This window comes from Mustela putorius, unplaced genomic scaffold (genome assembly GCF_011764305.1).
Source record: "Mustela putorius furo isolate JIRA1106 unplaced genomic scaffold, ASM1176430v1.1 tig00000196_pilon_pilon_pilon, whole genome shotgun sequence".
Lineage (NCBI taxonomy): Eukaryota > Metazoa > Chordata > Mammalia > Carnivora > Mustelidae > Mustela > Mustela putorius.
In genome coordinates, this window is record NW_025421310.1 from 14,194,790 (window position 1) to 14,222,359 (window position 27,570).

Consider the following 27,570-nt stretch of genomic DNA (forward strand, 5'->3'; position numbering starts at 1 on the left):
CTCCCTGACCTCGCCTCCCACCCTTTCCTCCTTCCTTCCTCTGCTCCCACCACCCTGGCCTCTTTGCTGCTCCTTGACTCACCCCTCCCCGCAAGGCATACTCCTGCCTCAGGGCCTTTGCACTTGCTGTATCCTTCACCTGGAATGCTCTCCCTTCAGATCCCTACATGGCTTCCTCTTTCTCCTCGTTTAGGTCTTTGCTCATCGTCACCTTCTCTGCAAGGCCTTCTCTGCCCTCCCTATTTAAAATCACAGTCCATCCGTGCTCCCAATCCCCTTCTCTCTTCATTCCCCCGCCTCCTCTTATCACCATCCAGCACACCACGTATGTTAGTTACTCTGATTGCTGACTCTCGCCTCCGCCACAGTCTGTTTTGTTTCCTCCCAAAGCTGCAGGATCCAGAACCGTGCATAGCACATGGCTTATTTATTGCTGAATGAATGAATAAATTAAGGGTGACAGATTGGGTCCACATTTGGGACTGGGTGGAGGTTGGGAGGGGGGAGGAAAGGGATCTGCTGCCCTGAGGGCCTTGGTATGATTCTGGATCAGGAGCAACAGGCGGAAATTGGTGACAGGTTCTGAGAGACTGAATCTCGAGCAGGGAAGGGATCTGGCAGCTGTGCTCACTGGCCAGGACTGTCGTCGGGGGCCTCCCATGTCATGCACCTTATCCTTTGGGGCCTGTGTGGTAGGGAGCTGCCTTGTCCCTAGGGGAAGGGCTCCAAGGAAAAACAGGGAGCAGGGGTGGGGCACTGTGGGCTGACAGTTAAAAGCCCAGCGAGTAGGAGCCTGTGAGTATGGCTTGAAGCAGGCCTGAGACCGCTTTCCTCACACCCAAATATCCAGTGCGTGTCTGGGGGTACTTTGGGTTAGGAGAAGGCAAGAGCCTGCTTTTCCCAGGCACGAGGCCCAGGCCAGCTTGCTGGATGGACCAGACTTGAGGGTGGATTATATACTCAGAGGGTCAGAGAGGTGCTGGGCCCATCACAATCTCTTGGCCCCGGCCCAGTGCTGTGCTGAGTCTTCATTTAAGGCCACCTTATTGAGGCCCTGCTGTGCTGGTCCTGTGGGGTCTCTGGTGTGGCTTTTCTGGGTGCACCAGGCCCCCAGGGGAGGGCTGAGTGTTTTGCTCTTCCAAGGGCCTGGGACCTCTTCAGGGGGTTGGCATGAGCTGGCAGTAACGGGCAGGGTCGGGGTTCAGCAGATCCTGGGGGGGAAGGGGAAGAGAAGGATTGTGGGTGAGGTAGGGGGAGAGCACACCTGGAGAGAATGATGGAAGGAGCGAGGCGCGCAGAGGCGGGAGACACCAGGCACCGGGAGGGCCAGAGAAGGGGCGGACACAGAGCAACAGGGATGGGGACACAGGAGGGACAGGAGCACAGAGAGGGGGAGAAGGACAGAGACATCAGATGGGGAGACAGGAGGGACAGGAGCACAGAGAGGGGGAGAAGGACAGAGACATCAGATGGGGAGACAGGAGGGACAGGAGCACAGAGAGGGGAGAAGGACAGAGACATCAGATGGGGAGACAGGAGGGACAGGAGCACAGAGAGGGGGAGAAGGACAGAGACATCAGATGGGGAGACAGGAGGGACAGGAGCACAGAGAGGGGGAGAAGGACAGAGACATCAGATGGGGACACAGGAGGGACAGGAGCACAGAGAGGGGGAGAAGGACAGAGACATCAGATGGGGACACAGGAGGGACAGGAGCACAGAGAGGGGAGAAGGACAGAGACATCAGATGGGGAGACAGGAGGGACAGGAGCACAGAGAGGGGGAGAAGGACAGAGACATCAGATGGGGACACAGGAGGGACAGGAGCACAGAGAGGGGGAGAAGGACAGAGACATCAAGAAACAAAGACGGGTGAAGAGATAGAGAGACAGAAAAAAGGATGTAGGGAACCAGAGAATGACAGCAGGAGGCACCCGGAGAGGTGTAGAGAAATGAGGAGAAATGTAGACAGACACACGGACACAGAGATCCAGGGCTAGGACCTGCAGCCCTCGGATCCTTCTAAGAAGGAGGAAGTTACAATCCCAGGAGGGGAGAAACTGTGCTGTGCTTCCCGGGGAAGCTACAGACTCCAAGACGGTCAGTGGTGGACGGTCAGTGAGGACAGCCCTGTCCCTCTCCACCCCGATCTGCCCCTGGTTGGGATCCCTGCCATGTCCCAGCTCCACACCTGGTAGGGGTGGTTCTCTGGATCCGGCTGCTGGGGCAGAGGCTACAAGGGAAGAGCATGGGTGAGCCAGGTCCCCAGCACCCTGACACCCTCCCACCTTTGACCTTTGCTGTGAGGACAGACCTGGCTTCCAAGTCCCCATCGCCCCTTCCTGACTCCACGGGTGGTGTGGCCGGTGTTCTGACAATGACCCCCATAATGCGCTTAGCCTCCCTTGCACGCCTGTGATTCTAAGCTTTTCATCTCAGCTTTTGATATTTCTCCTCTTACTCATTTGAATTCTTCTTCTTATCATCTTCCACCTGATTATAAAGGGAGTATCTGCTCAGTGTGGAAACTACAGACAAAGGGAAGAGGGAAAAGAAAGCACCCCTGTGCGCCACCCCCTACAACCTCCATACCCGAGAGACTAATGCTCCTTATGTTGTGTCCTTCCAATCTCTTTTCCTGGTGGTTTTAAAATAGGGAGCATCCCAGGTTGAGTTGTGTCCCTACAGTGCGGGACAAGGTGACAGGCACCACAGGGGGTGGGACTCACCATGGAGGTGTTCGTGGACCCCGTGTCACCGGGGGGAGACACCAGGAAGGTCGGAGATGGCATCACTTCATAGATGTTCTGGTCACCTGAAGCAGAGGACAAGGGAGGAGCTGGCTGACACACAGCCTGCAGGCGCATGCTGGCTGCTCTCAGTGGCTGCTATCATTTATTTATCTAACATTGGTACAAATCCCTTTCCTTCCCCAGCCCTGTGCTGGGGACACAGCAGAGACTGAGGCAGTGCTGGCCCTGCCCTTCCAAAGCTCGCATCCAGTAGGGGAGACAGATCTGTCCCCAGAGTGGTAGGGCTGAGTGGCGGAGCCCAGAGAGCTCCTGGAGGGGAGCCAGGGAGGGCTCCCTGGAGGAGGGGACATCTGAGACTGGGAAGAGAAGCGAGAACTACACAAAAGCAGGAGGGAGTGGCTGGTGGGGTAGCCTGCCATGTTTGAGGAGCTGTGATATATTTGGTCTGTCTGGATTATACATATAGTTTATTTTATATTGTTTTGCTTCTGAGGGTGGGAATGTTACATGTGGGAGATGAAGCCAGGAAAGACAGTGGAGACCAGTTTAGGGGGGTCTAGAGAGCCATGTAAAGGAGGGGACCCTGGAGAGCTACAGAAGGCCTCTGAGCAGAGGAGAGACAGGGTGAGAGCTTTGGCAGCACTCTGGCGGGGGATGGGGTCCTTCCCACCCCCCATGGGGTGGAGGCCAGCCTGGGGTCCGGGAGCCCAACAAGGAGCTGGGTGTGGGCACCTGGGAATAAATGAACCACCGGGACTGGATATGCCAGCCACTGAGAAGAGGAGGAAAAGCAGATTTGGGGTGAGTGCCGAAGTACTCGGAATCTGTGGGCTGAGTCTGGGGGGCTCCAGAGAAGTCTGGGTGGGATGAGTGATTGGGGGGTGGTGAGGGTGTGTGTGGCTGATGGGAAGAAGAGGAAGGAGCTACGAGGAGAGTCAATAGCCACCCACCGGGACCTCTGGCTTACCAGCGTTGTGACTGGGTGGGCCTCCGGCTTCTCTGTGGGTGTCATCCTGAGGACAATGGAGAGAACACTCTTAGGGTAGTAAGCGGCTCAGGTGGGTGGAGAGAAAACTCAGAGAACCTGGAAAGCCCATCAGTTCATCAGAGAGAGAGAGAGAGAGAGAGAGAGATATGATCCCTGCTTCAGCATGAGCTAAGACAAGGTCTCCCTTATCCCCACCTCTTCTCTCATAATCTCCAGTCACTGAGCCCTTCCTTAGTTTCCCCAGCTGCCACCATATGCCCATGAGTGATATTTCCCTAATGTCACAATTTAGGCAGACCTTCTGAATGATTATGCTCCTCCCACCTGTTTCACGATTTCCTTGATATCTCTTTGAATCAGCTCAACTGAATACTTCTTTTTTAAAAGATTTTATTCATTTATTTGACAAACAGAGATCACAAGTAGGCAGAGAGGCAGGCAGAGAGAGAGAGGAGGAAGCAGGCTCCCTGTCGAGCAGAGAGCCCGATGCGGGGCTCGATCCTAGGACCCTGGGATCATGACCTGAGCCGAAGGCAGAGGCTTTAATCCACTGAGCCACCCGGGCACCCCTCAACTGAATACTTTTATTTAAAAAGTACACTTGGCATCCCTGCAGCAAATTCATTAATTCACTAAACACATATTTACGGAACATGGGCCATGGGCTGGGTCCTTCTGAAGCCACTGGGGACACAGCGGGGAACAAGACAAAGACCCCTGGTCCCCTGGAGTGGGGGTCTCTAGGAGAGAGAGAGAGAGAAGTCCAAAAAAATGACTGGCAGTAGAATGTCAGGGAATGAAAAGTGCTAAAGAAAGTGAAGATAGAAAGAGGCAGAGGGTAGAGGTGTGTGTGTGTGTGTGTGTGTGTGTGTGTGTGTGTGTGTAGTTTCGAGTAGAATGGTATTGGTGGGGGGCTCATGGAGAAGGCGACATTTGAACAAAGGTCTGATGTAGGCATGTGGACCACCTTTGCAGAAATCATGGGAAAAGAGCTCTAACAGCCTGTGCAAAGGCCCTGGGCAGGAGCAGGAACAGCAAAGAGACGAATATGGCTGGGGCAGAGAGTGTTGGGGGCGGGGTAGAGGGGGGAAGGGTGAGGCCAGAGGGGGGCAGCAGGTCAAGCTAGGTCTTGTATCCATAGTGAGGACTTTGGCCTCGACTCTGAGGGACTCAAGCTGACTGATTTTCACAGGATATTTCTGGCTGCTGAGTAGGAAACAGACTGTGTGGGCAAGAGCAGAAATGGGAGACAGTCAGAAACTGCCATATTATAATGAAACCAGACATAAGTAGAAAGTGATGGGGGAAATGAAGAAAAGCCAAACAATGGGTTAAATCCGTGGTTTGATAGGGTTCTTGGTTTTCTCCTGGGAAAAGCTAGCAAGTGTTAGAATGACTAGAACCAGATTGAGATATTCTCTTGCCACAGTCAGAATGCTACAAAGGGAACAGGAAAAGGAATTTCTCTGTGGAAATATTTCAGATTTATAGAAAAGTTGCAAAAAATGGTACAAAGAACATCTGTGTAATTTTTACTCACATCAGCCTATTGTTTTAATTCTTTTTGCTTCAGCATCTGCTTTCTCTCTCCTTCTGTGTCTCTTGTGCATATTTTGTTTTCCTGAACCATCTGAGGGTAAGGGTCATGCATCATGGCCCTTCACTTGTAAACACTTCCAGGTATTGAACTATTTTCATTTTGCATTTTTTTTTAATACTACAGTCCAGAATGCCATTTCAAGTTGCCCTTTTCAGGGCAGTTCTTTGAGGATCTGTGAGATTCTCTGAGAATCGCTGGCAGTAATGGAAGGAAAGCCAGTCAGAAGGTCCGGACATGTGGACTCCAGTTTTGGTTCTAGAGCCTACTGGTCACTCAGGTGTGGGTTCCCATCTCGGGCACCTGCTGCCACTCACAGGCCAGTTCTATGCCACTTGGCAAATGACTTCATGTCTCTAAGCCTTAGTTGTCCCTAAAGACGATGGCAAACCACCTACCAAGGGCCAAATCAGCCCCCTCGCTTGCTGGGGAATGGCAGGAAAAAGATGTGACCACCGATTGAGCCGTGGATCGGACACAGGCACTTGGAGTCTTCTCACTCCCCTCCCGTGTCCTTGCAATGTAGGTGCTACCTGCCTTTCCTGCTCCCAGAGGCTGCTCCAAGGACACACCCTTGAGATGGTGTGTAATGCTGAGAACACATGCGTGGTGTGTCTGGGTGAGTCCAGCTGGGGCCTCTTTATAAATCTGTAAGACTTGGAGGGTGAGTGTGGGGATCCATTCATCTTGCTGCCACCCGAGACAAGCTTCCTGCTTAAGTTCCTTTTGCTTATTCAAAGGGCCACCTGCCAACCTGGAGGGGCCTGCCTCTTTCCTTGGTCTCTCCCTCCTCTCCGTGTTTGGGGGCTGGTTTCAGGCTACACCTGGTTGCAGGTTAACCAGAGGGTTATGGACCAGCATTGCCTCTTTTCCTACCACCAGTGAGTTAAGAAGGAGTGGGGGTGGTTAGCAGGGATAGCTTAGGTGCCTCCAATAGCCTTGTTAAACTGTGGCAGACATGATTAATCAATCACAGCATCTGTTCCTATATACAGACACCACCTCCAACTCCTGTGGCAGACATGATAAATCGATCACAGCATCCGTTCCCACTGCCCTGAGATACCACCTCCAACCCCTTTCCACCAAGCTCTCTAGAGCACCCAGAAGGAGGTGAAAGCTGTTTGCCACCCCTAAATGGGAGTGTGTTGGGAGAAAGACAAGTAAGTGGAAGGATGGAGATCTGGAGATCACAGCACCTAAGGGAGAGAATAGAAAGAGGGATTTCTCCTTGGAAATATTTCAAACTTAAAGAAAAGTTGCAAAAGTGAAGGAGGAGGTGGTGGAGAAAAGGTGACTGCCTTCATTTCCTGGGGATTAGGGAGAGCAGAAAAACTACACATTTCCAAGCGGCTCAGAACCCAAGTCAGGAGACAAAGTTCTGAACAGGCTGATCTCACGAGGAAGGAATTTTTCATGAATAGACTGTTTCCTGGAAAAATAGGCCCTTGACTCTCTGTCCCATACAGAAGTAGGCACCATCTGATGCCTTGCCAGCCCACCATCCACTCTGCTTCTTTGGCACTAGAGTCTTTTTTTGTGGGGGTGGGGGAAGTCCCTCCCGCCTATGAATCCATTTAGTCTTGTGGAGCTGGGTTGTTCTCTGACTCCGGAGCTATGCAAATAGCCCAGGTTTGGCCAATCAGGGTATTCCAGCACCTGGCCACAGTGATTGGTCCACATGAGGACATGTGATTTGAGTTTAAGCCAGTGAGAAGCAGCCCTGGGACTTTTGTTAAGAGGCATCAGGAGCCAGGTGCAATCTTCTCTCCATGAGGGCTAAACTGGTGGGATATAAGCCTGGAGCCCCTGGGAGCTATCTTATCAAACCACGAGGGCAGGTCCTGTCTGAGAATGAAGCCACCACAGAGAAAAGCAGAGTTGAGAGGTGTATGGAGGAGTCTCTGGACAAAATCAAGTCCCTGGATCCAGCCATATCTGAAGCTCATGAAAGACCAAAAAAACTTTCTAATTTTTTTAAGGCCATTCAAAGTTAGGATGTCTGTCCCTAGAATTCTGTCTCATACAGGATAGAAAGGCCCTTTTCACCTCAAGAGTTCCAAGATTTGATGAGATTGTATATGAGTCAGAGGACGTGACTCAGGGAAGAATCAATCAATCAAGGAGTGGGGAAGAAGACAGAGGGAAGGATAGAGAGGCCTGGGGCCCCTGTACCTGTGGCTCTGGCCCTTACAGCCTCTTGTTAACAGGAGATGGGCAATGCACCCAATGAAGAGGGACCCGGCAGCAAGGGACCCAATTATAATGGCAGCCATGATCCCAGCACTCATAGGCAGGTGTGTTATGGGAAGCTCCTTAAGCTCTTCTGAGGGGCATGAGAAAGAAAGAAAGGTCTGTGAGATGTTCTAGGAGGGTCTCCCCACTCCCCTCACCCCTGCATCAGTGACTGTCCAGAGAGCACTGATGTCCAGTTTCCTTTCCCCAGCCCAGAGCTTTCTCCTGCTTTTAGAGCGGAGCATCCACTATCTGGTTGATTCTGCACATAAAACTCAAGTCCCTGGAAGGAATTCCTTGTCTCACCCCACCTCAAAATCTTTGCTTCCTTAAGATTTCCTACCATATTTGGCACATCTGAAACCTACCTCCCAACACACTCCCCCACCTCACCCCACCTACCTGCTTTTACTCACCTCGGTTGGTTGGCACCTCTATCCTTCTAGGGCAAGAATGCTGTTCTGGGTCCTCATAGGGTCTTGATGCACAGGGTTCTCAAACACTACCTGCCAGGTTTGGGACAAAGCCTACTTGACTTCCTACCCCCACCATAAGGACCTCTAGCTTGACTATCAAGCAGAACACCTGTTATATCCCCAGCCCTTCTTGGCAGCTAAGCTCGTAGACTCTGAGGTCAGAATGCTGGGGTTCTCGTCCCTGGGCAGATTACTCAATCTCTCTGTGTCTCTTCCCATTTGTGAAATGGGGACAATAGGAGTGTCTACCTTGTAGGGTTGTGAAGACTGAATGAGTTTGCGCGCGCGCGCGCACACACACACACACACACAGTTCCTTTAATTATCCAAGAACGTAGGATCTGTGCCATTTTAAAGATGAGTAAACTGAGGCACAGAGAGGTAAGCTAACCTGGCCAAGGGATCAGAGTAGGTGCAGTGCTGGCATTACATGTGGGCCGCCTGAGCTTCTAATGACCACTCTGTGTGGCTTCCAAAGGAGGGGCCTTTGTCCCAGGAGCCCTTGAAGGATGGGAAGGAACTGTATCAGGTTTTGCATGACTGGAGTGAAGACCATTAAATCCAAAGGGACTAGAGTGTCACCATATATATATATATATGGATATATATTTGTGTTTGTAATTAAATTAATCAGTATTTGTCTACTTTATCCATTTCCCTAAAAGTTTATCAGTTCAAAGTGTCTGAAATCCATTTTAAAATGTACTCTTCTCCCTGGGAGAAAGAGGATAGGCTGTTTCTGGGCATATGTGGCTGTTGCTCCCACAACCCGGGGAGATGGCTAAATCAGGCCCATTTTGCAGATGTGTACACCAAGGCCCAGAGAGGTTGCATTTGGGCAGAGGATAGAAGGCAGCCCCTCTTTCAGACACTGGAACTTAGCAACTGTTGCACCTTCTACCTTTTAATTGATTATTAATTTATTTTTAGGTAGGCTTCCCACCCAACATGGGGCTTGAAGTCAAGACCCAGAGATCAAGAGTCACATACTTTATCGACTGAGCCAGCCAGGTGCCCCCACCTTCTAGGTTTTTGAATCCCTCAACAGTAAGTGAAAATTCAGTGGCTTCTGTGAGTCACTCAGGAGGTGGGGTGGGGCAGAGGCTAGCTGGGCTGAGTCAAGGAGCTCCCCCACTTCCTGCCCTCCCCACCCCAACCCTGTTGCCCAGTCTTCTTACAGCATCCAGAGCCCCTTCCCCAGGATCTGCTTGTGCTGGTCCCTGCTGCCCTGTCCACCCACAAAGTTCCATCACTCACAGCTCCCTTCCTTACCCTCTGGGCTGCCCAGCCTTTGCCCATGCTGTCCCCTCTGCCTGGCACGCTTTTCTCCACACACGAAACATAACTCCTGCTCACTTTTCCATTCCTGGACCCTCTGCAAGCCTTCTCTGACAACCCCAGGCCAAGGAGACTCGTGATACGTTTTTCCGTTGATTCATGTTGGTAGATGGGACAGGAAGGAATACTTCAGGGGCGCCTGGGTGGGTCAGTCGGCTAAGTGCTGGCTAAGTGCTGGCTCTTGATTTCGACTCAGGTCAGGATCCCAGGGTCATTAGATCGAGCCCCCTGTTGGGCTCCCCGCTCAGCAGGGGGTTTGCTTGAGATTCTCTCTCTCCCTCTTCCTCTGCCCCTCATCCTGTTTGCACGCATGAATGCATGCTCTCTCTTGAATAAATAAATAAATAAATAGATGAAAGAAAGAAAGAACAACGAATGAACTTCACCTACCTCCATTCTGACCTCAGTCTGTGCTTGGGAATTGACGAAGTTCTTTCCAGCTTGTCTCTCATGGAAAAGACCCACTCAAGCATCCTGTGATGGGAACTGAAACTACTCCCTCAAGCAGTGGGGACTGCTCTGAATCAGCAAGACTCCCTTCCCGACTAACCCCAAGACAAGGACCTGACCTTCACTGCCCATTGACCTTTGTCCCACATTTACATTTTTCTTCTATAAACCTAGAAGTGTTTTCAGCACTTTGGAAACCGTCATTGGGATGCTAGTCTGCCGTCTTCCTGGGGCCGGCTTCACGGAATAAATCCCTTTCTTGTTTCACCAACCTTCCTCGCTCTGCCTTTGGGTTTTTGTACGCAGTGAGTGGCCAAACCTGGTCTGTTTGGGATCCCCGGAGCCAAGTGCTCCTGTACTCCTGCGCCCCAGCTACGGACCTGTAGCTGTGTCCTCAGCTCACTCCACCCCTCCGCCTCGGTGAAGCGATGGATCCCGCCTCCAGCTCTGGGTGGGCTCGCTTGGTTTATTCCCTTGTTACAACGACTGCATCAGGAAGGGTTGCGGTTCAGGCCTAAGCCAATAATCGCTCTGCATTCCGTCAGCCTTCCTGATTAGTCCAGGTTGGTCCAATCAGAGTGAAGTGAAGGGGGGTGGTTCGGAGGGGGCTGCTAGGGGAAGGGATCCCTCGTTCTGGAAGCTGGAGACTTGGGAACCTTACGGTCATCATCTTGCTCCCTTGAAGGCATTAATCATGTCTCCTACCCCTTGGAAGGAGAACCCTGAACTTGAATAAAGACATTTCCCAGCCTCCTTTGCAGCCTCCATACATGGACAGCTAGCTCATTCAAAAGCGCCTTAGAGCACGGTGTTGAACATCGCTGCTAACATTAGAACCCCAGGCAAGTTCACATACAACATTCTGTGTCTGAATTTTCCCATTATATAAGGATACCAGTCATACTGGATGAGGGCTAAGCCTAGTGATCTCATTTTAACCTGATTACCTCTATAAAGATGCTATTTCTAAGTAAGGCTATATTCTGATGTACTGGGGGTCAAAAAAAGTCTTTTTTGAGGGGACAGCATTTAACATGCAACACCTGCCAAGCTTGGTTCCCTGCTATCCTGAGGCATCTTTGAGCTGCTCAGAATCCTTGAATCTATTTCTTTTCTGCTTAAATCAGCTAGCAGCATTTTCTGTTGCTGTAACAAGAACCCTTCCAGAACCACATGATTAAGTGTCCCCTCTTTAGCACTTGTTATATATTCTGCCTTTTATCATAGGCAGTGAGCTTAAAAGAGGGAAACTGTGAATCACTGTCTTTTTCAAAGTCATTGTGACAGGATCTCTTCTGTGATACCATCTCCTATCTGGTAGAAAGATCTAATACCCCTCCCTTGAATCTTGGCTAATCTCAGCGGCTCCTGTTGTAATCAAAAGAATACAATGTAAGCGATGCTGTATGACTTCCAAGGCTATGTATGACTTCTGTCTGAAGCGGACAGACCACCTCTGCTTGCCCTGTCTGAATTCCTGATCCCAGCAATCATGAACATCATAAAATGGTTGTTGTTCTATACAACTGAGTTTGCTCTGCACCAAGAGGTAACTAGAACAGGGGCGCCTGGGTGGCTCAGTTGTTTGGGCAACAGCCTTCAGCTCGGGTCATGATCCTGGAGTCTCAGGATCAAGTCCTGCCTTGGGCTCCCCGCTGGGCGGGGAGTCTGCTTCTCCCTCTGACCTCTGCCCTCTCACACACTCTCTCTCTGTCTCTCTATATCTCTCTCATTCTCTCAAAGAAATAAATAAAATATTTTTTTTAAAGGGAGAGGGAGTCTTTTTTTTTTTTTTAAAGTTTTTATTTATTTATTTGTCATAGAGAGAGGAGTGAGAGTGAGCACAGGCAGACAGAATGGCATGCAGAGGCAGAGGGAGAAGCAGGCTCCCCACCAAGCAAGGAGCCTGATGTGGGACTCGATCCCAGGATTCTGGGATCATGACCCGAGCTGAAGGCAGCTGCTTAACCAACTGAGCCACCCAGGCGTCCCGAAATAAACAAAATCTTAAAAAATAAAAAACAAGTAACTAGAACAGAGCCCCCCTCTTCTGTTTCTTCTTCCAGGACTGAAATTTTTCTTTTTGGCTTTTTTCTTTACCAATCAACTGGGACCATCTATCCTCAGTTCTACCAGCAAAGAATCATCTGGGTCTTCTTCTATGGACCAAAATTAACCCTGCGTATCTTTTAAAGAATTTATTTATTTATTTATTTATTTATTTGACAGACAGAGATCACAAGTAGGCAGAGAGGCAGGCAGGCAGGGGGGAGAAGCAGGCTCCCTACCAAGCAGAGAGCCTGATGTGGGGCTCGATTCCAGGACTCTGAAATTATGACCTGAGCCAAAGGCAGAGGATTTAACCCACTGAGCCACCCAAGGGCCCCTAACTGTGTTTATCTTTGAGTAGATACAAGCACATTTGGAAAAGTGCTTTGAGAGAGCATTAGAAAAGCAGACACAGTTCAGACCACACAGGAAAATAGAATTCCAGACTACAACCCGCAGCAAGGACCAGCCTACCGAGAAGACCAATCCTCTGACCAACAGCCCACGAGGACAGCCTGCTTTGAGTCACACTTGTGGGAAGCTAGATTGCTATCTCCAGCGACAATCCAGGAAGACAAATAGTAACCTCTTTAAGAATTGACCCTAAATGGTCAGGACTTGATTAATAACCAAGAGCTTCCCTGATTTTTGTCCCTGCTTCTAACTTAGGACCAGCTCCTAAGAAACCCAGATATATACCCTAACCAGGGACCTCCAGCGTCCCTGTGCCAACAACCATCAATCAGGACACAGCCGAAGCCTTCTCTTTCTTCCACTATGAAGCTTTCCCATCCCTCGGCCTGCCTTTGAGTCTCTGCCCAATTGCAAGTGACAGGAGCCAACTCCCTTATTCCAGCCAGCTCTGAGTAAATGGCCTTTGCTTTTCCCATTGGCTGGGCTTGGGGTTTCCACAACTTCACATGGATTTGCCAGCCAGTCCTCGCAACAATCCATGGTGAGAGGTGTGATTGCCACCATTTTACAGGTATTTGGCGGGGGTGTGGTGGGGGTGGGGACAGAGGCTCTGAAAGGTGTGGGCATTTGACTCAAGGTCATATAAACCCATGACGCCAGTCAGTTAGTGGTTGTTAATGATGAAGCAGAGTAAAGTCCTAAAAGTGTGGGCTCTGGAGCCCACCAGCCTGGGTTCAAGTCTGGCACCTGCTGTCCCTTAGCTGGGTGACCTGGGCAAGTTACTTAAGCTCTGTGCCTCAGTTTCTCCATCTGCATAATGGGGATCATCTTGCCATGGCAGGGAGGACACAAAGGAGAAATGTGTGGGAACACTCCACACGTTTGGTAAACGGGTGCTATGCTCTGTAATGAGCTGCCTTGGGTGCCAGGGGCCCTGAAGGCTTTGAGGAACCTGTACAGTGTTACTTGGAGGCCCCCAAGTCTCCACGACTGGATTTATCAGAGATCAGACACCAGCTGTCAATAATGTAATCCCACTGTGGCTTCCAAGCCTGGTTTAGGCTGCTTACTGGCTCTGGGACCTCTCTGAGCATCTGTTTCCTCATCGGTACACTGGGGATCTATGTGTCCTGGGCCTTTCTTATGTTCTCAGTCCGTGCTGAGCCTGTGAATCCTCCCCTTTGGGAGTTCGGCCAGAGGCTGGCTTTCTTGGCTTCTTTTTCCATGGGGCAGTGACATATGACCCAGGGCCCCACTCAGGGACATGCCCACCAACAGATAAACTCCACGAGAGCGGAGATCTCTGTCTGTTCCTTCTGTACACTCAGTGCCTAGCACACAGGACATGCTCAGTGGATGTTTGTTGAATGAATGCAGCTTCCCAGTGTCCCCCCCCCCCACCCCGGCAGGGGTTCAGGACCTAGGGCTGATGCATGGGCAACGCTAACTCTTGCAGAATTCTGCAAGTAGTTTACACCTCGTTTCTGGTTCCCGGCTTCCTTGGGGTCCTGTGAGCCTGCGGTACCCTTCACTAAGCCCTTTTCTGTACATGCCAGCTGGGCTTGGCTCCTGTTCGGACCCCTGAAGGCATACCCCATCCCCTCACGACTGAGAGAGGTAAAGCACGGGATTTACCAGGGACACCGGAAGTGCTCCCAGCCAGGCCCATCCCCGTGCCCCCTCCCGGGGGCTGGATTTGCAGCCACAGCTGTCCTCAAATAGAAATGCCCCAGCTGCTGAGGTGACCTAACCTGACACGAGGACATGCCCAACCCCATGCCTCATCGCCTCCGCCTTCTTCTTTGCTGTTCCTTTTGCTGAATCACGCTGCTTCCCTGTCCCCTGTGTTCAGCTGTCTGGACGCCAAGGCATTTCTCATGAGGGAGTGGATTCCACTGGGGCTGGGAAAAAGGCCAGGTGACACAGGGACACGGACTCAGACCTGGCAGGGCCCTTGGTTCCTGCCTTCCCCAGCCGCGTGCTGGTGGGCCCTCGGGGTCTCTGTTTGCCCCTCTGTAAAATGGGGATCATTCGGGGCCTGCCAGGTTCTTGTGGGAATGAGATGTAGTGAGGTCCGCAAAGGACTTGGCTTGGAGGTGCCTGGCATACCGGAAGTGCTCACAGATGGGAGACGGAGTCACAAGTATTTTTGGAGGACCTGCTGTATGCTAAGCACTTCTCTGCACTGGGGCTCGGTGGTGAACAAAACCATAATAGAAACGTAGGTTACGATTATTACTTGGAGAGCAGGTGTTGACTTCTTGCTTATCCTTCCTGCCCTGGGTCCCCGGCATCTGGCTCCCCGTCTTGTTGGTCCTACTTGATCCCACCCCCTTGGACAAGGGGTGGACCTTCACTCATGGCGAAGGAAACCACAGGCCGGGTTGGACCAACCAGATTATAATTATTATTATTTTTAAAGATTTTATTTGTTCATTTACTTGAGAGAGAGTGTGGGAGAGAGCGTGAGTGGGTTGGGGTGGGGGTTGGGCAGGGAGCAGAGGGAGACGGGGGGGGGGGGGACAAGCAGACTCCCCACCGAGCCTGGAGGCCCTATGTGGGGCTCAGTCCCACAATCAAGAGATGATGACCTGAGCCGAAACCTAGAGTCGAACACTCAACTGACTGAGCCACCTTGGCATCCCGGAACAACTAGCTCTATCTTGGTCTGTCTGTCTCTCCAGCTCTCTTATTTCTACCTCTGCATTTTGGAAGGGGAGATTCAGAATATGCAAAGAAGCCTAGGCTGATACCCAGTTCAGGCAGGGATCCTTGGCCATGAAAAGGAGAATGGGGTGGGGTGGGGGGGACCCTGAGCAGAGGCCAGACGAGGGATGGTGCCCTCTGGAGGAGGAGGGTGCACTTGCTTTTCTGACAACTATTTTCATCAGCTCTGCTGGGTTCCCCAATCATTCATTTATTCGAGGATGTCTGTCCCTGTTCTAGGCTCCGAGGAGCCACCTGTGAACTCAGGGCTCCCAGAGTTGACCATCCCAGGGACTATCCTGGGGTCCTACAAGTCTCCCTACCCTGTGAGTCAGTTGCAGAGAGCTTCTGTCCTTACAGCCTGGGCCTTGGCTTGAATACGTCCCACTGCGCTGGCCTCCCAGGATGCTCCTCCTGCTCTCCTGACGGTCATGCTGGCCTCCTGCCAGCTCAGTTCATGAGCCCTACAGCTTCCTGCCACAGGCCCTTTGCACAGACCAAGCCTTCTGCCCAAACACCTCCCAAAGCTCCTTTCTCCTCTACTTAGAACTACCAGTCATCATTCAAGCTTTGTTGAAGGATTACCTTCTCAGGGCAACCTCTCTGCTACCCAAACTTACACTTTCATCATCCCCATATGTGCCTTTCCTTCATGGTACCTACACTGTGCATAATGATGTAAATGATGTATTCTTTTTTTTTTTTTTAAGATTTATTTATTTATTTATTTGTCAGAGAGAGAGAGCAAGACAGAGCGAGAGCACACACACAAGCAGGCAGAGTGGCAGACAGAGGCAGAGAGAGAAGCAGGCTCCCTGCCAAGCAAGGAGCCCGATGTGGGACTCAATCTCAGGACCCTGGGATCATGACCTGAGCCGAAGGCAGCCGCTTAACCGACTGAGCCACCCAGGCGTCCCCATAACGATGTATTTTGTGTATGTGATTGTTGCTTAATATCAGTTCCTCTGCCACCTCTCCACCCCCACCGTGGGCCGTGAAGCCCGGGAGGGCAGGGTCAGGGCTGTCTCAGTCTGCACTGTGTCCCCAGCACTGCCCAGTACAGTCCAGATGCAGAGGCAGCCTTAAGGAAGAGGCGCTGGGGGGAGCCTTGCTGAAGGGACGGGTAAATGAACTGCTCAGCGCATGCAGGGGCAGCTGCGTGTCTCATTAGGTGGACCTCCGCTTGAATCCCAACCCTATCACTGATTCCATGGTTGGACGCCTGATATTCGGAGCATGCCTTAAACCACCCGAGCCTCAGCTTCTTTCTAGATAGAATGGAGATTTGGCTCACATTTCACTGTGGCTAGGTTAAACTGGGAATCAGATCACTCCTCTCTTTAAAACCCGTTAGTGGCTTCTTTCAATCCCTCCACGGCCAACAAGCCTGGCCCCTGTGTGCCTCTCAGACCTCAACTCCTAACACCCAACTTGCTTGCTGCCTTAGAGCCATGGCATCTTTCTGTCTGTATGCTTTGAACGCACTAAGCTAGCTAGTCTTGCCTCAGGGCCTTTGCACTTGCTGTTCCCTCTTCTTGGAGCTCTGTCCCTCAGGAATCTGCAGGGCTGCCTTCCCTTCCTCTGCTCAAATGTCACTCCTTGATGACCTCCCATCCCAGATCACATCATCCTGTTTAATTTTAATTTTTTTTTCCAGGGCAAATTGTAAACTCTGCATGCCTCAATTTCCTCATCTGTAAAATGAGTCCAACAATATTATCCACCTCACAGAGCTGCAGTGAGGATTACATGAGTTATACATACAGTCGGCACGTAATAAGCACCAAATAATGTTAGCTATAACTGTTATTGTTAATGTCTCTGAAATATGAGCTTAATTTACTGTTTATGTGCTCATTTTCAGCAACCCACATATGAATGAAGGTAAGGAGATTTTTTTCTCCCTCTTTGTTTGCTTTGAGAGGAAGTAGTTAAGCTCCCAGACTCTGGTATTGTGAGTTTGTGGGATCAAATCTCAGTGCTACCATACTCTATGCCTCAGTCTCCCCAGCTGTAAAATGAAGACAATAATGGGGCCTGCCTCATGGAGGTTTTGGTTTTGAAAACTTTCATTCAGGGGTTCCTGGGTGACTTGATGAGTTAAGTGTCCGCCCCTTGATTTCAGCTCAGGTCATGATCTCAGGGTCATGAGATCCAGCCCCAAGTCAGGCTCCAAGCTCAGTGGGGGAGGCTGTTTCTCTCTCCCTCTGCCCCACTCCTTCAAAAAAAGGAGAACGTTTTCATTCATTTCTTCATCCAACAAACATTAACTGAGAACCTACTGTGTGTCCCTCCCACCCCACCCCGTAGAAGATGCTGGATGATAAAAAGACAAGTATGGAAAAAAAAAGACAAGTATGTTTTCATTCTCTCACTTTGAAGAATTACTCTGCTAGTGAGACATGCTTGGAATGTGAAACATTATGAAAATCACAGAGTTAGTGGGATGTGGGATGATCAGAGTCCTCTGGGGACATAGATGGTTAATGACCAAGTCTGCCTGGGAGGGTTGAGAACTTATTTTATTCCCCCAGCTCTATTAAGATGTAAAAGGCATATCACTTTCATAAGGTTTTTAAATTACATTAAATTAATTTAAAAATATTTTAATATGTTTTTAAATTTAAAAAAATATATATTTTATTTATTTTTTTGACAGACAGAGAGATCACAAGTAGGCAGAGAGGCAGGCAGAGAGAGAGAGAAGGAAGCAGGTTCCTGATGCGGGGCTCAATCCCAGGATCCTGGGATCATGACCTGAGCTGAAGGCAGAGGCTTTAACCCACTGAGCCACCCAGGTGCCCTAAATTTTTTTTAAAAAATTATTTATCTGATAAAGGACTAGTGTCCAAACTCTATAAAGAACTTAGCAAACTCAACACCCAGAGAACAAATAATCCAATCAAAAAATGGGCAGAGGACATGAACAGACATTTCTGCAAAGAAGACATCCAGATGGCCAACAGACACATGAAAAAGTGCTCCATATCACTCGGCATCAGGGAAATACAAATCAAAACCACAATGAGATATCACCTCACACCAGTCAGAATGGCTAAAATCAACAAGTCAGGAAATGACAGATGCTGGCGAGTATGTGGAGAAAGGGGAACCCTCCTACACTGTTGGTGGGAATGCAAGCTGGTGCAACCACTCTGGAAAACAGCATGGAGGTTCCTCAAAATGTTGAAAATAGAACTGCCCTATGACCCAGCAATTGCACTACTGGATATTTACCCTAAAGATACAAACGTGGTGATCCAAAGGGGCACGTGCACCCGAATGTTTATAGCAGCAATGTCCACAATAGCCAAACTATGGAAAGAACCTAGATGTCCATCAACAGATGAATGGATCAAGAAGGTGTGGTATATATACACAATGGAATACTATGCAGCCATCAAAAGAAATGAAATCTTGCCATTTGCGACAACATGGATGGAACTAGAGCGTATCATGCTTAGCGAAATAAGTCAAGCAGAGAAAGACAACTATCATATGATCTCCCTGATATGAGGAAGTGGTGATGCAACATGGGGGCTTAAGTGGGTACGAGAAGAATCATTGAAACAAGATGGGATTGGGAGGGAGACAAACCATAAGTGACTCTTAATCCCACAAAACAGACTGAGGGTTGCTGGGGGGAGGGGGGTTGGGAGAAGGGGGGTGGGATTATGGACATTGGGGAGGGTATGTGCTTTGGTGAGCGCTGTGAAGTGTGTAAACCTGGTGATTCACAGACCTGTACCCCTGGGGATAAAAATATATGTTTATAAAAAATAAAAAACTAAAAAAAAAACTTCAAAAAAATTTATTTATCTGAGTGAGCGAGAGAGAGCGAGAGCATGCATGCGTGCGCGCTTGTGCACAAGTAGGGCAAGAGGCAGAGGGAGAAGCCGACTCCTCGCTTTACAGGGAGCCTGACGCGGGGTTCGACTCCAGGATGAGGCGATCATGACCTGAACCGAAGGCAGATGTTTAATGACTGAGCCACCCAGGTACTCCTAGTTTAATTTTAAAAGTTTATTTGTTTTTTAGTAAGCTCTGTACCCAGTGTGGGGCTCAAACTCATGTTGCAGAGACCAACCGTCTCATGCTCTTCTGACTGAGCCAGTCAGGCGTCCTTCATGTGTTTGTTTGTTTGTTTTTCTTTTTCTTTTTTTTAAGATACAGGTGCAGTGGTTCTCAATCGGGGTGACAGTTGGTAATGTCCGGAGACAATTTTGGTCGTCACAACTGGGTGAAGGCTCCCGGCATCTAGTGCGTAGAGGCCCGAGATGCTGCTAGATATCCTACAGTGCCTGGAGCAGCCCCTGACTACACAGAATTAGCCAGACTAAGATGTTAACAGTGCCCAGGTAGAGGGTCTGAGGATCAAGCCCTGCATAGGGCTTTCCGCTCAGCGGGGAGTCTGCTTTCTGCTCTCTCTCTGCCTGCCTCTCTGCTTACTTGTGATCTCTGTGTGCGTGTGTGAAATAAATAAATAAAATCATTAAAAAGATAAATTAATTAAAAATAAATAAATAAAAGAGGGTGGTAGACAGTAGCAACAGCTAACATTCTTGGGCCCTTGTTCCTTGGGCACACTCACTCCAGAGCGTGGAGATGCCAAGGGGCCACAGCGGACGCCGACTGGGCTGGAGGGCTGGGCCTTGGCCGTGTGAAGTGGGTCAGCTTAGTGGGGATCCTGGGGGGGGTGCCTTCCAGACATGGCTGAGGCTAGCTGAGCCCCAGCACCCCCTATCTACAGGCTCCAGAGGCTTCACCTGTTTTCTCTGGGATGGGCGCAGACACTGGTGATGATCCAGAGTGATCAATACTGAGATGGAAGAGCCCAGGGGGCCGGAAGAGCCCAAAAGGGTGCTTCACTCAGCCTGAGGGGCAGGGAGGGCTTCCTGGAGGAGGAGACATCTGAACAGAGACCTGGAGTAGGAGTGGCTATGAGACAGATGGTAGGGTGCGGGAGGGGTGTGAGGTTTACCAGGCATCATAAATAGCACATGCAAGGTGTGGAGGCTGAAAATCCTAACTGAACGGGCTGAGCAGGAGGGGGTGAGGTTGGAGAAGAAGGAGGGATCGATTGGAATTTTGAGCTCTCTTGGGACAGGGTCTAGGTGATGGAGGGTCCAGGGTTGTGCTGATACACCTCAGGTGACTGAAATAGACCCTTAAATCAACTAAAATTCACTGCCTTCAAAATCAGTTTCTCGGCCTAGTCACTTTCAAGTGATCAGTTATCCCACGGGACCAGTGGCTATCACATTTGATAGCGCAGCTACAGAGCATTTTCATCACCATCATGGAAATTTCTGTTGGACAGTGCTTGTCTATGGATCTGAAGGCGGCAGCGCCGGGCAATGTTTCGGGTTCTGTGGGAAGAGCACTAGGTTGGGATAGCAGGTTGCCTGTGTATGTCACCAGATTGCCAGAGGTGGTGGCATCTACCAGGGTCCCCAGGTTGGAGTGAGAGAGAAATCTGGACTTGGTAGCAAATGACGTCACCTGTCTGAGCTTGGCTTCCTCCTCTGGAGAATGGGGACAAGCATCGCCACCTCACAGGGCTGCTGGGAGGGGTAAGGAGATGCTCATGCAGGAGGCTTGGCAAGCAGGCAACAGCTGTCTCATGGTGGTGGTGTTGACCTTGTCTTTGGACTTGAGCTACCTCCTGAATTCTCCCTGCCCCTCTGTAACCCTGTTCAAGGGAAGCGCATTTTTTCTGGAGGAATTACCGATCCCCCAACTCCTGAAAGGTCCCTAATGCCTGAAAGGTTTTGTACGATGTTTACTGCCGTGTTCACAGGGATTTTCCCCAGGTCCTTCTGGCTGCAGATTTGTAAGTTTCTCTGTCCATCTGCTGGAGAGAGAGATTGTTGCAAACCCAGCCATTGTCTCCAAGTGGAGCCACCTAGGGGAGATAGCTCCAAGTCTGGGCTGCAACAAAATTGCACAAACCAGCCTCATTCTGGTAGGAATTTGGCTGGGCAGAAAGGGGACTTTAGGAGTCAGAGGGACTCTTGATACATTATCACCACTAACCACCTGGAGCAAAGGCTCTGTAAGCAGGGCTAGGCAGCCTATAAAGCAAAGCCAGTTATCCTGCATTTTCGAGGTGCTGAGGCTTCTCTCTCTCTCTTTAAAGATTTTATTTATTTATTTGACAGAGAGAGAGAGAGATCACAAGTAGACAGAGAGGCAGGCAGATGGGGGGAGTGAAGCAGGCTCCCTGCTGAGGAGAGATCCCAATGTGGGGCTCAATCCCAGGACCCTGGGATCATGACCTGAGCTGAAGGCAGAGGCTTAACCTACTGAGCCACCCAGGCACCCCTCTCCTGTGTTTTCATACTATGATCACATCCAGATGCCTCCCCATATAATCTATGGCATTGGCTCTGCAGTTTTTCAAACCTGATATAAATGACATTGCCCCACTTCTCTCCCTTTCTGTTTGTCTCTACCTCAGATAATGACTTTGGTTCCGTTTGCATCATTAAAAGAAAAGTCAAGGTGTAATATAGGAAATTTAGACAGGATGATCTCAAAAAGTAGAGAGTAAAATTCACCCACCTTCCAACTACCCAGAGAGAGTCCCTGCTAATAGATACCAGAGGCCCAGACTTCTGTCATCTGTTCTGCAGCCCCAGAGGACAGCCCTGGCTTTACCACAGCCCCAGAGAACAGGTCCTGATTGGCCCAAGCCTCCCAGGTAGTCCTCTTCTTTTGGCTAGGGATTGGCTGAGCTGTGGGCGATGCTGGCCAATGACCGTGGAGAGAAGGCCGCTTGTTAAGTTCACCCAGGACAAGGTGGCCTGTTTTTCTGGGTCTGGGTCTGGTTGCGATGGCCTGAATGCTGCAGCCATCTTGGCACCAGCCTGGGGACGAATATGTGGTGGAAAATGGAACAAATAGCAGAGTAGCCCCGCTGAATTCCACAGGTGGTGCCTGCAGTAGAAACAGACAATCCAGTTCCTTGTTTTTAATCCCAGCCTGGGGAGTGGTGGTGAGAGAGGGTGGTGGCCAGAGAAGTTGTTCTCTGCTCTTGGCGCCTGAAGTGTTCTCACTGATGGAGATTCTCTCATAACGGGACTCTACCTATGCTTCCTGCACTCTTCCTATGAGACCGGAGTTTTGGACTTCCGTGTTCATATCTTTTTTGTCCAGTTTTGGCAAGTAGCCTCCTAAGTCTGTTTAAACAGAAACCCCCCTCCCCCACCCTTGATAGCTGCTTGCTCTCCACGTGGGATCAGGTTCCTCACCCCCCTGACAAGAATCTTGTCAGGTCAGGTTAGCCAGGATCCCCCTGACCCCTAATGTTACCTCTTAGTAAAGTCCCACCCGCTGCCCTCCCGCCTGCACCTTGGTTAAAAGTCCCACTTGTCGCTGCTGTGTCTAGAGCTGACTAATCTCATTAAGCGGTCACTCCCTGTCACCTCCTTTCCCCAGGCCCTGGCAACTGCTGATCTCTCTTCTGTCTCCATGGATTTGCCCACTCATTTCCTACAGTTGGACTCCTACACCCTATAGCCTTTCGTGTCTGGCTTCTTTCAGTCTTTTGGGGTTCATTCCTGTTGTAGCGCATGTGAGTGCTTCCCTCCTTTTCTCGCCGATAAACATTCCACTGTGTGGACAGATCACATTTGGTTTCCCATCCATTGATGGGCGTTTGGGGCATCTCGGCCCGTTGCTGTTGGGAATAGTGCTGCTGTGAACACTCATGTGCGGGTATTTATCTGATGACCTAGTGTCAGTGTTTCTGGGTACCCGCCTGGAAGTGGAAATGTGGGGTCACCTTGTTTTTCACTCAGATTTCAGGAGACCGATCCGTCTGCTGCCCAGAGGTTTCCAGAATCTTGAAGCTCCCCTCAAGGCAAGATAGTGTCGGCCTGGAACTCCCCTTCCTCAGAGTCTGAGCAGCGCAGAGGGAGGGCTGGGGGCTGTTTTAGTCCATCAGACCCCCTCCCCTTCCTTGTCCAGAATGGATGATCATGGTTCTCTCAGTCGTATGTGGAGTTTATACAATTCCTACACCGAAATACAGGGTCCACTCTCGACTCCTGGCTTTTGTGGAACCCACAGATGCTTCCCCCATCGACACAAGCAGTTGCGTCCATCACTGCAGGGAACAGAGACTTCTGTGGAGGACCGTTTGTCAGTATCTATCGCAGCAATAGGGGCACATACTCTCTGACTAGGAATTTCACCTCCAGGAGTGTGTCCTACACTCAGGTGTCAACAAGAGCTGGGGGTGGGGGGTGACAGGGCACAAGGCCACCCACCACATCACTGTAATGGTAAAGGGGCAGAAATACTACAAACATCTGTCCAGTAAGGTCTTGGTTGAAAAAAGTTCCAGATATCCTCCTGTGGGGTACTATGTGGTTTACATTAAAAAAATATTTTATTTATATGACACAGAGAGAGAGAGCACACACTCACAAGCAGGGGGAACAGGAAAGGGAGAACTAGGCTCCCTGCTGAGCAAGGAGCCCCATGTGGGACTCGATCCCAGGACCCCAGGATTGTGACCTGAGCTGAAGGCCGACACTTAACCAACTGACCCACCCAGGCGTCCAACTATGGGGCTTAAAAAAAAAAGGATTTTATTTGGGAGAGAGGGAGAGAGCACACAAGTGGTGGGGGAGGGGCAGAGGGAGAGGGAGAAGCAGACTCGTCTCTGAGCAGGGAGTCTGACATGGGGCTCCATTGCAGGACTCCGGGATCATGACCTGAGCTGAAGGCAGACGCTTAACTGACTGAGCCACCCAGGTGCCCCACTATGTGGCTTTTTGTAAAAAAAAACTGAAGACATTCCATCAGAATTTCCAGAAACCCTACTAATACAAGTAAGGTACAGAATGGTGTGTCTAAGACACTACCTACTATGGAAAAAAACAATACCTATTTGTTCTCTGTGCATTAATAACCTTACCCGACAAGCAATGCCATGGTTGTTCTAGTGGGAGTGGTAGATAAGATATGTTCTCTTATATGGCGAAAGGACTTTGCAGGTGTGATTAAGTCGAGGACCTTGAGATGGGGAACTTAGATTCTAGATGACCCCAGGGGGCCCGGTGTAATCGCACGGATCTTTAAAGGGAAGAGGGAGGTGAGAAGGCCACAGGAGGGAGGAGGGAGGCGGGAGGCGGGAGCAGGAGGAGAAAAGGCCACGTGATGGGCTGTATGCCAAGTAGTGCTGGCCGCACCTCTAGAAGCCGGAAAGGCAGGAAATGGGTTCTCCCCTGGGGCCTCCAGAGGAACCAGTCCCAGCTGACACCTTGATCCTAGCCCCAGGAGACTCTGGACTTCCGATTCCAGAGCTGTAAGAGAATTTTGTGTTTGAAGCCACTATGCTTGTGGTGATACAGTTCCCCCATCTAAAATGTACTATTCAGAGGGCGCCTGGGTGGCTCAGTCAGTTAAAGCCTCTGCCTTCGGCTGGGGTCATGATCTCAGGGTCCTGGGATTGAGCCCCCAGCTTGCTTCCCCCTCTTCCTCTGCCGCTTTCCCCGCTTGTGCTCTCCATCAAATAAATAAATAAATTCTTTTTTTTTTTAAAGATCTTATTTATTTATTTGACAGAGAGAGAGATCACAAATAGGCAGAGAGGCAGGTGGAGAGAGAGAGAGAGGAGGAAGCAGGCTCCCCGCCGAGCAGAGAGCCCGATGCAGGACTCGATCCCAGGACCCTGAGATCATGACCTGAGCCGAAGGCAGAGGCTTAACCCACTGAGCCACCCAGGCGCCCAATAAATAAATTCTTAAAAAAATAAGATGTACTATTCGGTGGTTTTTGGTATATTACATTATCAACTTTTAAAAATCGTGGGAAAATAGAGATGACAAAATTGACCATTTTTGGCATTTTTAAGTGTATAGTTTTGTGGTGTTAATCTCAGTCACAAGGTTGTGCAAAACTGGATATCTGTAAGCAAAAGCGTGAAGTTGGACCTTATTCTCAATGTGCAAATTAACTCAAAGTAGACACCCCCTTGCTTTTTATAACTTTTTTTTTTAAAGATTTTATTTATTTATTTGACAGAGAGAAATCACAAGTAGATGGAGAGGCAGGCAGAGAGAGAGAGAGAGAGGGAAGCAGGCTCCCCGCTGAGCAGAGAGCCTGATGTGGGACTTGATCCCAGGACCCCGAGATCATGACCTGAGCCGAAGGCAGCGGCTTAACCCACTGAGCCACCCAGGTGCCCCTTTTTATAACTTTTGATTTGGGATGTTTACATAGGACCTAGTTAAAAATATTAAAGAGAGAGAGAGATAAATAAGAACTTCCCCCAGGGTGTCTGAGAATCCTGGGGGCTCATGTCCCTGTAGTGTTTTTTTTTTTTTTTTTTTTTTGCCTTTTTCTAAGTGGACTTCATGCCCACCGTGGAGCCCAGCATGGGGCTTGAACTCATGATCCTGAGATCAAGACCTGAGCAGAGATCCAGTCAGATGCTTAACCGACTGAGTCACCCAGACACTTCCTTGATTCAGGATCTTGCTCCCACACCTCTGGTTCTGTCCCACATGCTGAAAGTCCACACAAAATGCAGCCCCTCCCCAATTCCTACAAAAAGACCTCCCTTGCACACAGCCACTCCAGATGTAATAAATTAACTTTAATATTGGGGCTGGGGATGGACAGGGGTTTATGTAGCAGCAACGTCTCCCTGACACTGTGGAGCCCTATGGGCCTTGCCACGCCCTTGCCCCTCACTCCGCCCATTCTTCTCTATTCACACTCTCCTCTCCATCCAGAGAAGACCCTAAGAACTTGTTTTCTCTTGCACAGAAGCTCATGCCTCACTCTCCGGTTTAGTACCCTGGCCCACGGCCTTACATCCTGCCAAGTACTTCCCCAACAGACAGGTCTCACTGTAAGAGGAATTCTGGATCCTGCTCCTGAGATCAGCATCTGTTATAAAATAGGAAACAGGCCTGTTGCATCTGTTGCCTCCGGGACCTTGGGCTGTATCCTTCCTGGTCTGAGGGCTGTCTTGTGTCTTGAACAGCTGTAGCTTCTGCCCCCCCAGGACCTCTTCCTTCTTGTTTTTCACACTTTGCTTTCCTTGGTGGATGACTAGCTCATGTTCCCTGGGTTCCTGTCCAGCCCAGCATGCTGGCTACAGATGATCTCCCATGGCCTGAGTCTTGGCAGAAGGTGCTAGGATCTCTTATCCTTCAAGTTCATGTCTGCCATTGTTCCTGATCCTCGAACAGCGCTAAGCAGCCGAACTCCAGACTTGGGTTCTCTTCTGGACGAAGGTTGGCAGCTCTTTCTTGTAACCAAGGGATGCCATGAATACAGAGATTTAGAAGCTCAAGGCCAGAGGTCAAATTCTTATAAAAATTATCTGGCAGTTGGAATAGTCTGTGTGGCTCCACGAAGCAGGAAAGGGTTAATCTTGCCCAAAGAGAGATTGGCCCTTTGCCCCTGGCTCCAGGGCCCTAAGCCCTCGGAGTGTTTTGGCGGATGGGAGTCTTATTCTGCCTGGGGCTGTGGGCAGCACCAGAGAGTCTAAGCTAACAGTGTGATTCATAGCGGGGCCCTGACCTGCGGAGGTGCTGGAGACTAAGGTCAGCCCCATGGCTGGTCAGCCACATCTGCAATGATGTACCCCGGATAAAAACCCTGGAAAACGAGGCTCAGGTGAGCGTCTTTGGTTGGTGAGACTCTGTGTATTGTCACACATCATCGCTGGGAGAATTCAGTGCCGTCCGCGCAACTGAGAGCTGGTGTAGGGTCTCTCCCGGATAGTGCCCCATGCGGCTTCTCACGTGACTGCTAACCTCATCCCTTCATTGTAATAAACTGTAACCGTAAGTGCACCGGCTTTCCTGAGTGCTGTGATTCCTTCCAGTGAATGACGGCACCTGAGAGGGGTCGTGGGGGCACTTGAACTTGCACCTACCACTGCAGTGCAGGGCGGACGGGACATTCTTGAGGTCTGGCATGAGAAGGGTGGCCCGTCTCTTTAGAAGGAGCCTCATCCCCTGGGGCCAGGGTCCAGCTGCAAGGTCCATGCCTTCGCCGGGCCCAGTCTCTCTCTCCAGCAGTCCTGATGCTGTCACTTTGTGTTCACTTTAGGTGGATCCTACACTGACGTCTACAACCGCATAGGAGACATGCTAGAAGGCAGATATTAAAACGTTAGCCTCAGGGCCCTTCCAAACAGAATCTGCCCTCTGGAGCCCAGTGTGCAAAGAGCCGTGGGCCTGTTCCCTCCCCTCTCCCTGGAACTCAGGGCAGTGCTTCCTCAGTTGAGCTTAGCCAAAAGGCCATGAAGTGACGGGGGTGGCAGTTCTTAAGGTGTGGTCATGAGTGGGGAGGGAAGGGGCACCTACGGAAATGCAGATCCTCAGGCCCCAGCACACCCACCAGACCAGATGCTCAGGGGGCAGGGCCCGGGAACCTGCATTTTAAGCAAACTTTTCAGGGGAGTCTGCCCGGCAGGAGGGATTGGGAACCACGGCTGGAGGCATCTGGAGAGAAAATCCAGGACCTGGCTCCTGACACCATGTTGGCGTTTGGTTAAATGCTACAGGTCCCCAGAGATGCCTGTCCCCTCCTTAG

At 50.4% G+C, this 27,570-nt stretch overlaps 2 protein-coding genes across 2 annotated transcripts in view; both read right to left on the reverse strand.

Moving 5' to 3' along the window:
• Nucleotides 1-27,020, reverse strand: CEACAM19 (CEA cell adhesion molecule 19). Its single transcript, XM_045077285.1, is given in 7 exon segments — nucleotides 1-1,211; nucleotides 2,192-2,233; nucleotides 2,730-2,815; nucleotides 3,721-3,738; nucleotides 3,741-3,766; nucleotides 7,514-7,664; nucleotides 26,909-27,020. Coding segments are annotated over 7 exon segments (489 nt in total). The 3' UTR covers nucleotides 1-1,157.
• Nucleotides 25,595-27,570, reverse strand: part of PVR (PVR cell adhesion molecule) — a 14,014-nt gene continuing 12,038 nt past the window's right edge. The window contains exon 8 of the mRNA XM_045077187.1: nucleotides 25,595-27,125. Coding sequence (XP_044933122.1) covers nucleotides 27,081-27,125 — 45 coding nt within the window. The 3' untranslated portion in view covers nucleotides 25,595-27,080. The remainder of the gene's footprint in view (nucleotides 27,126-27,570) is intronic.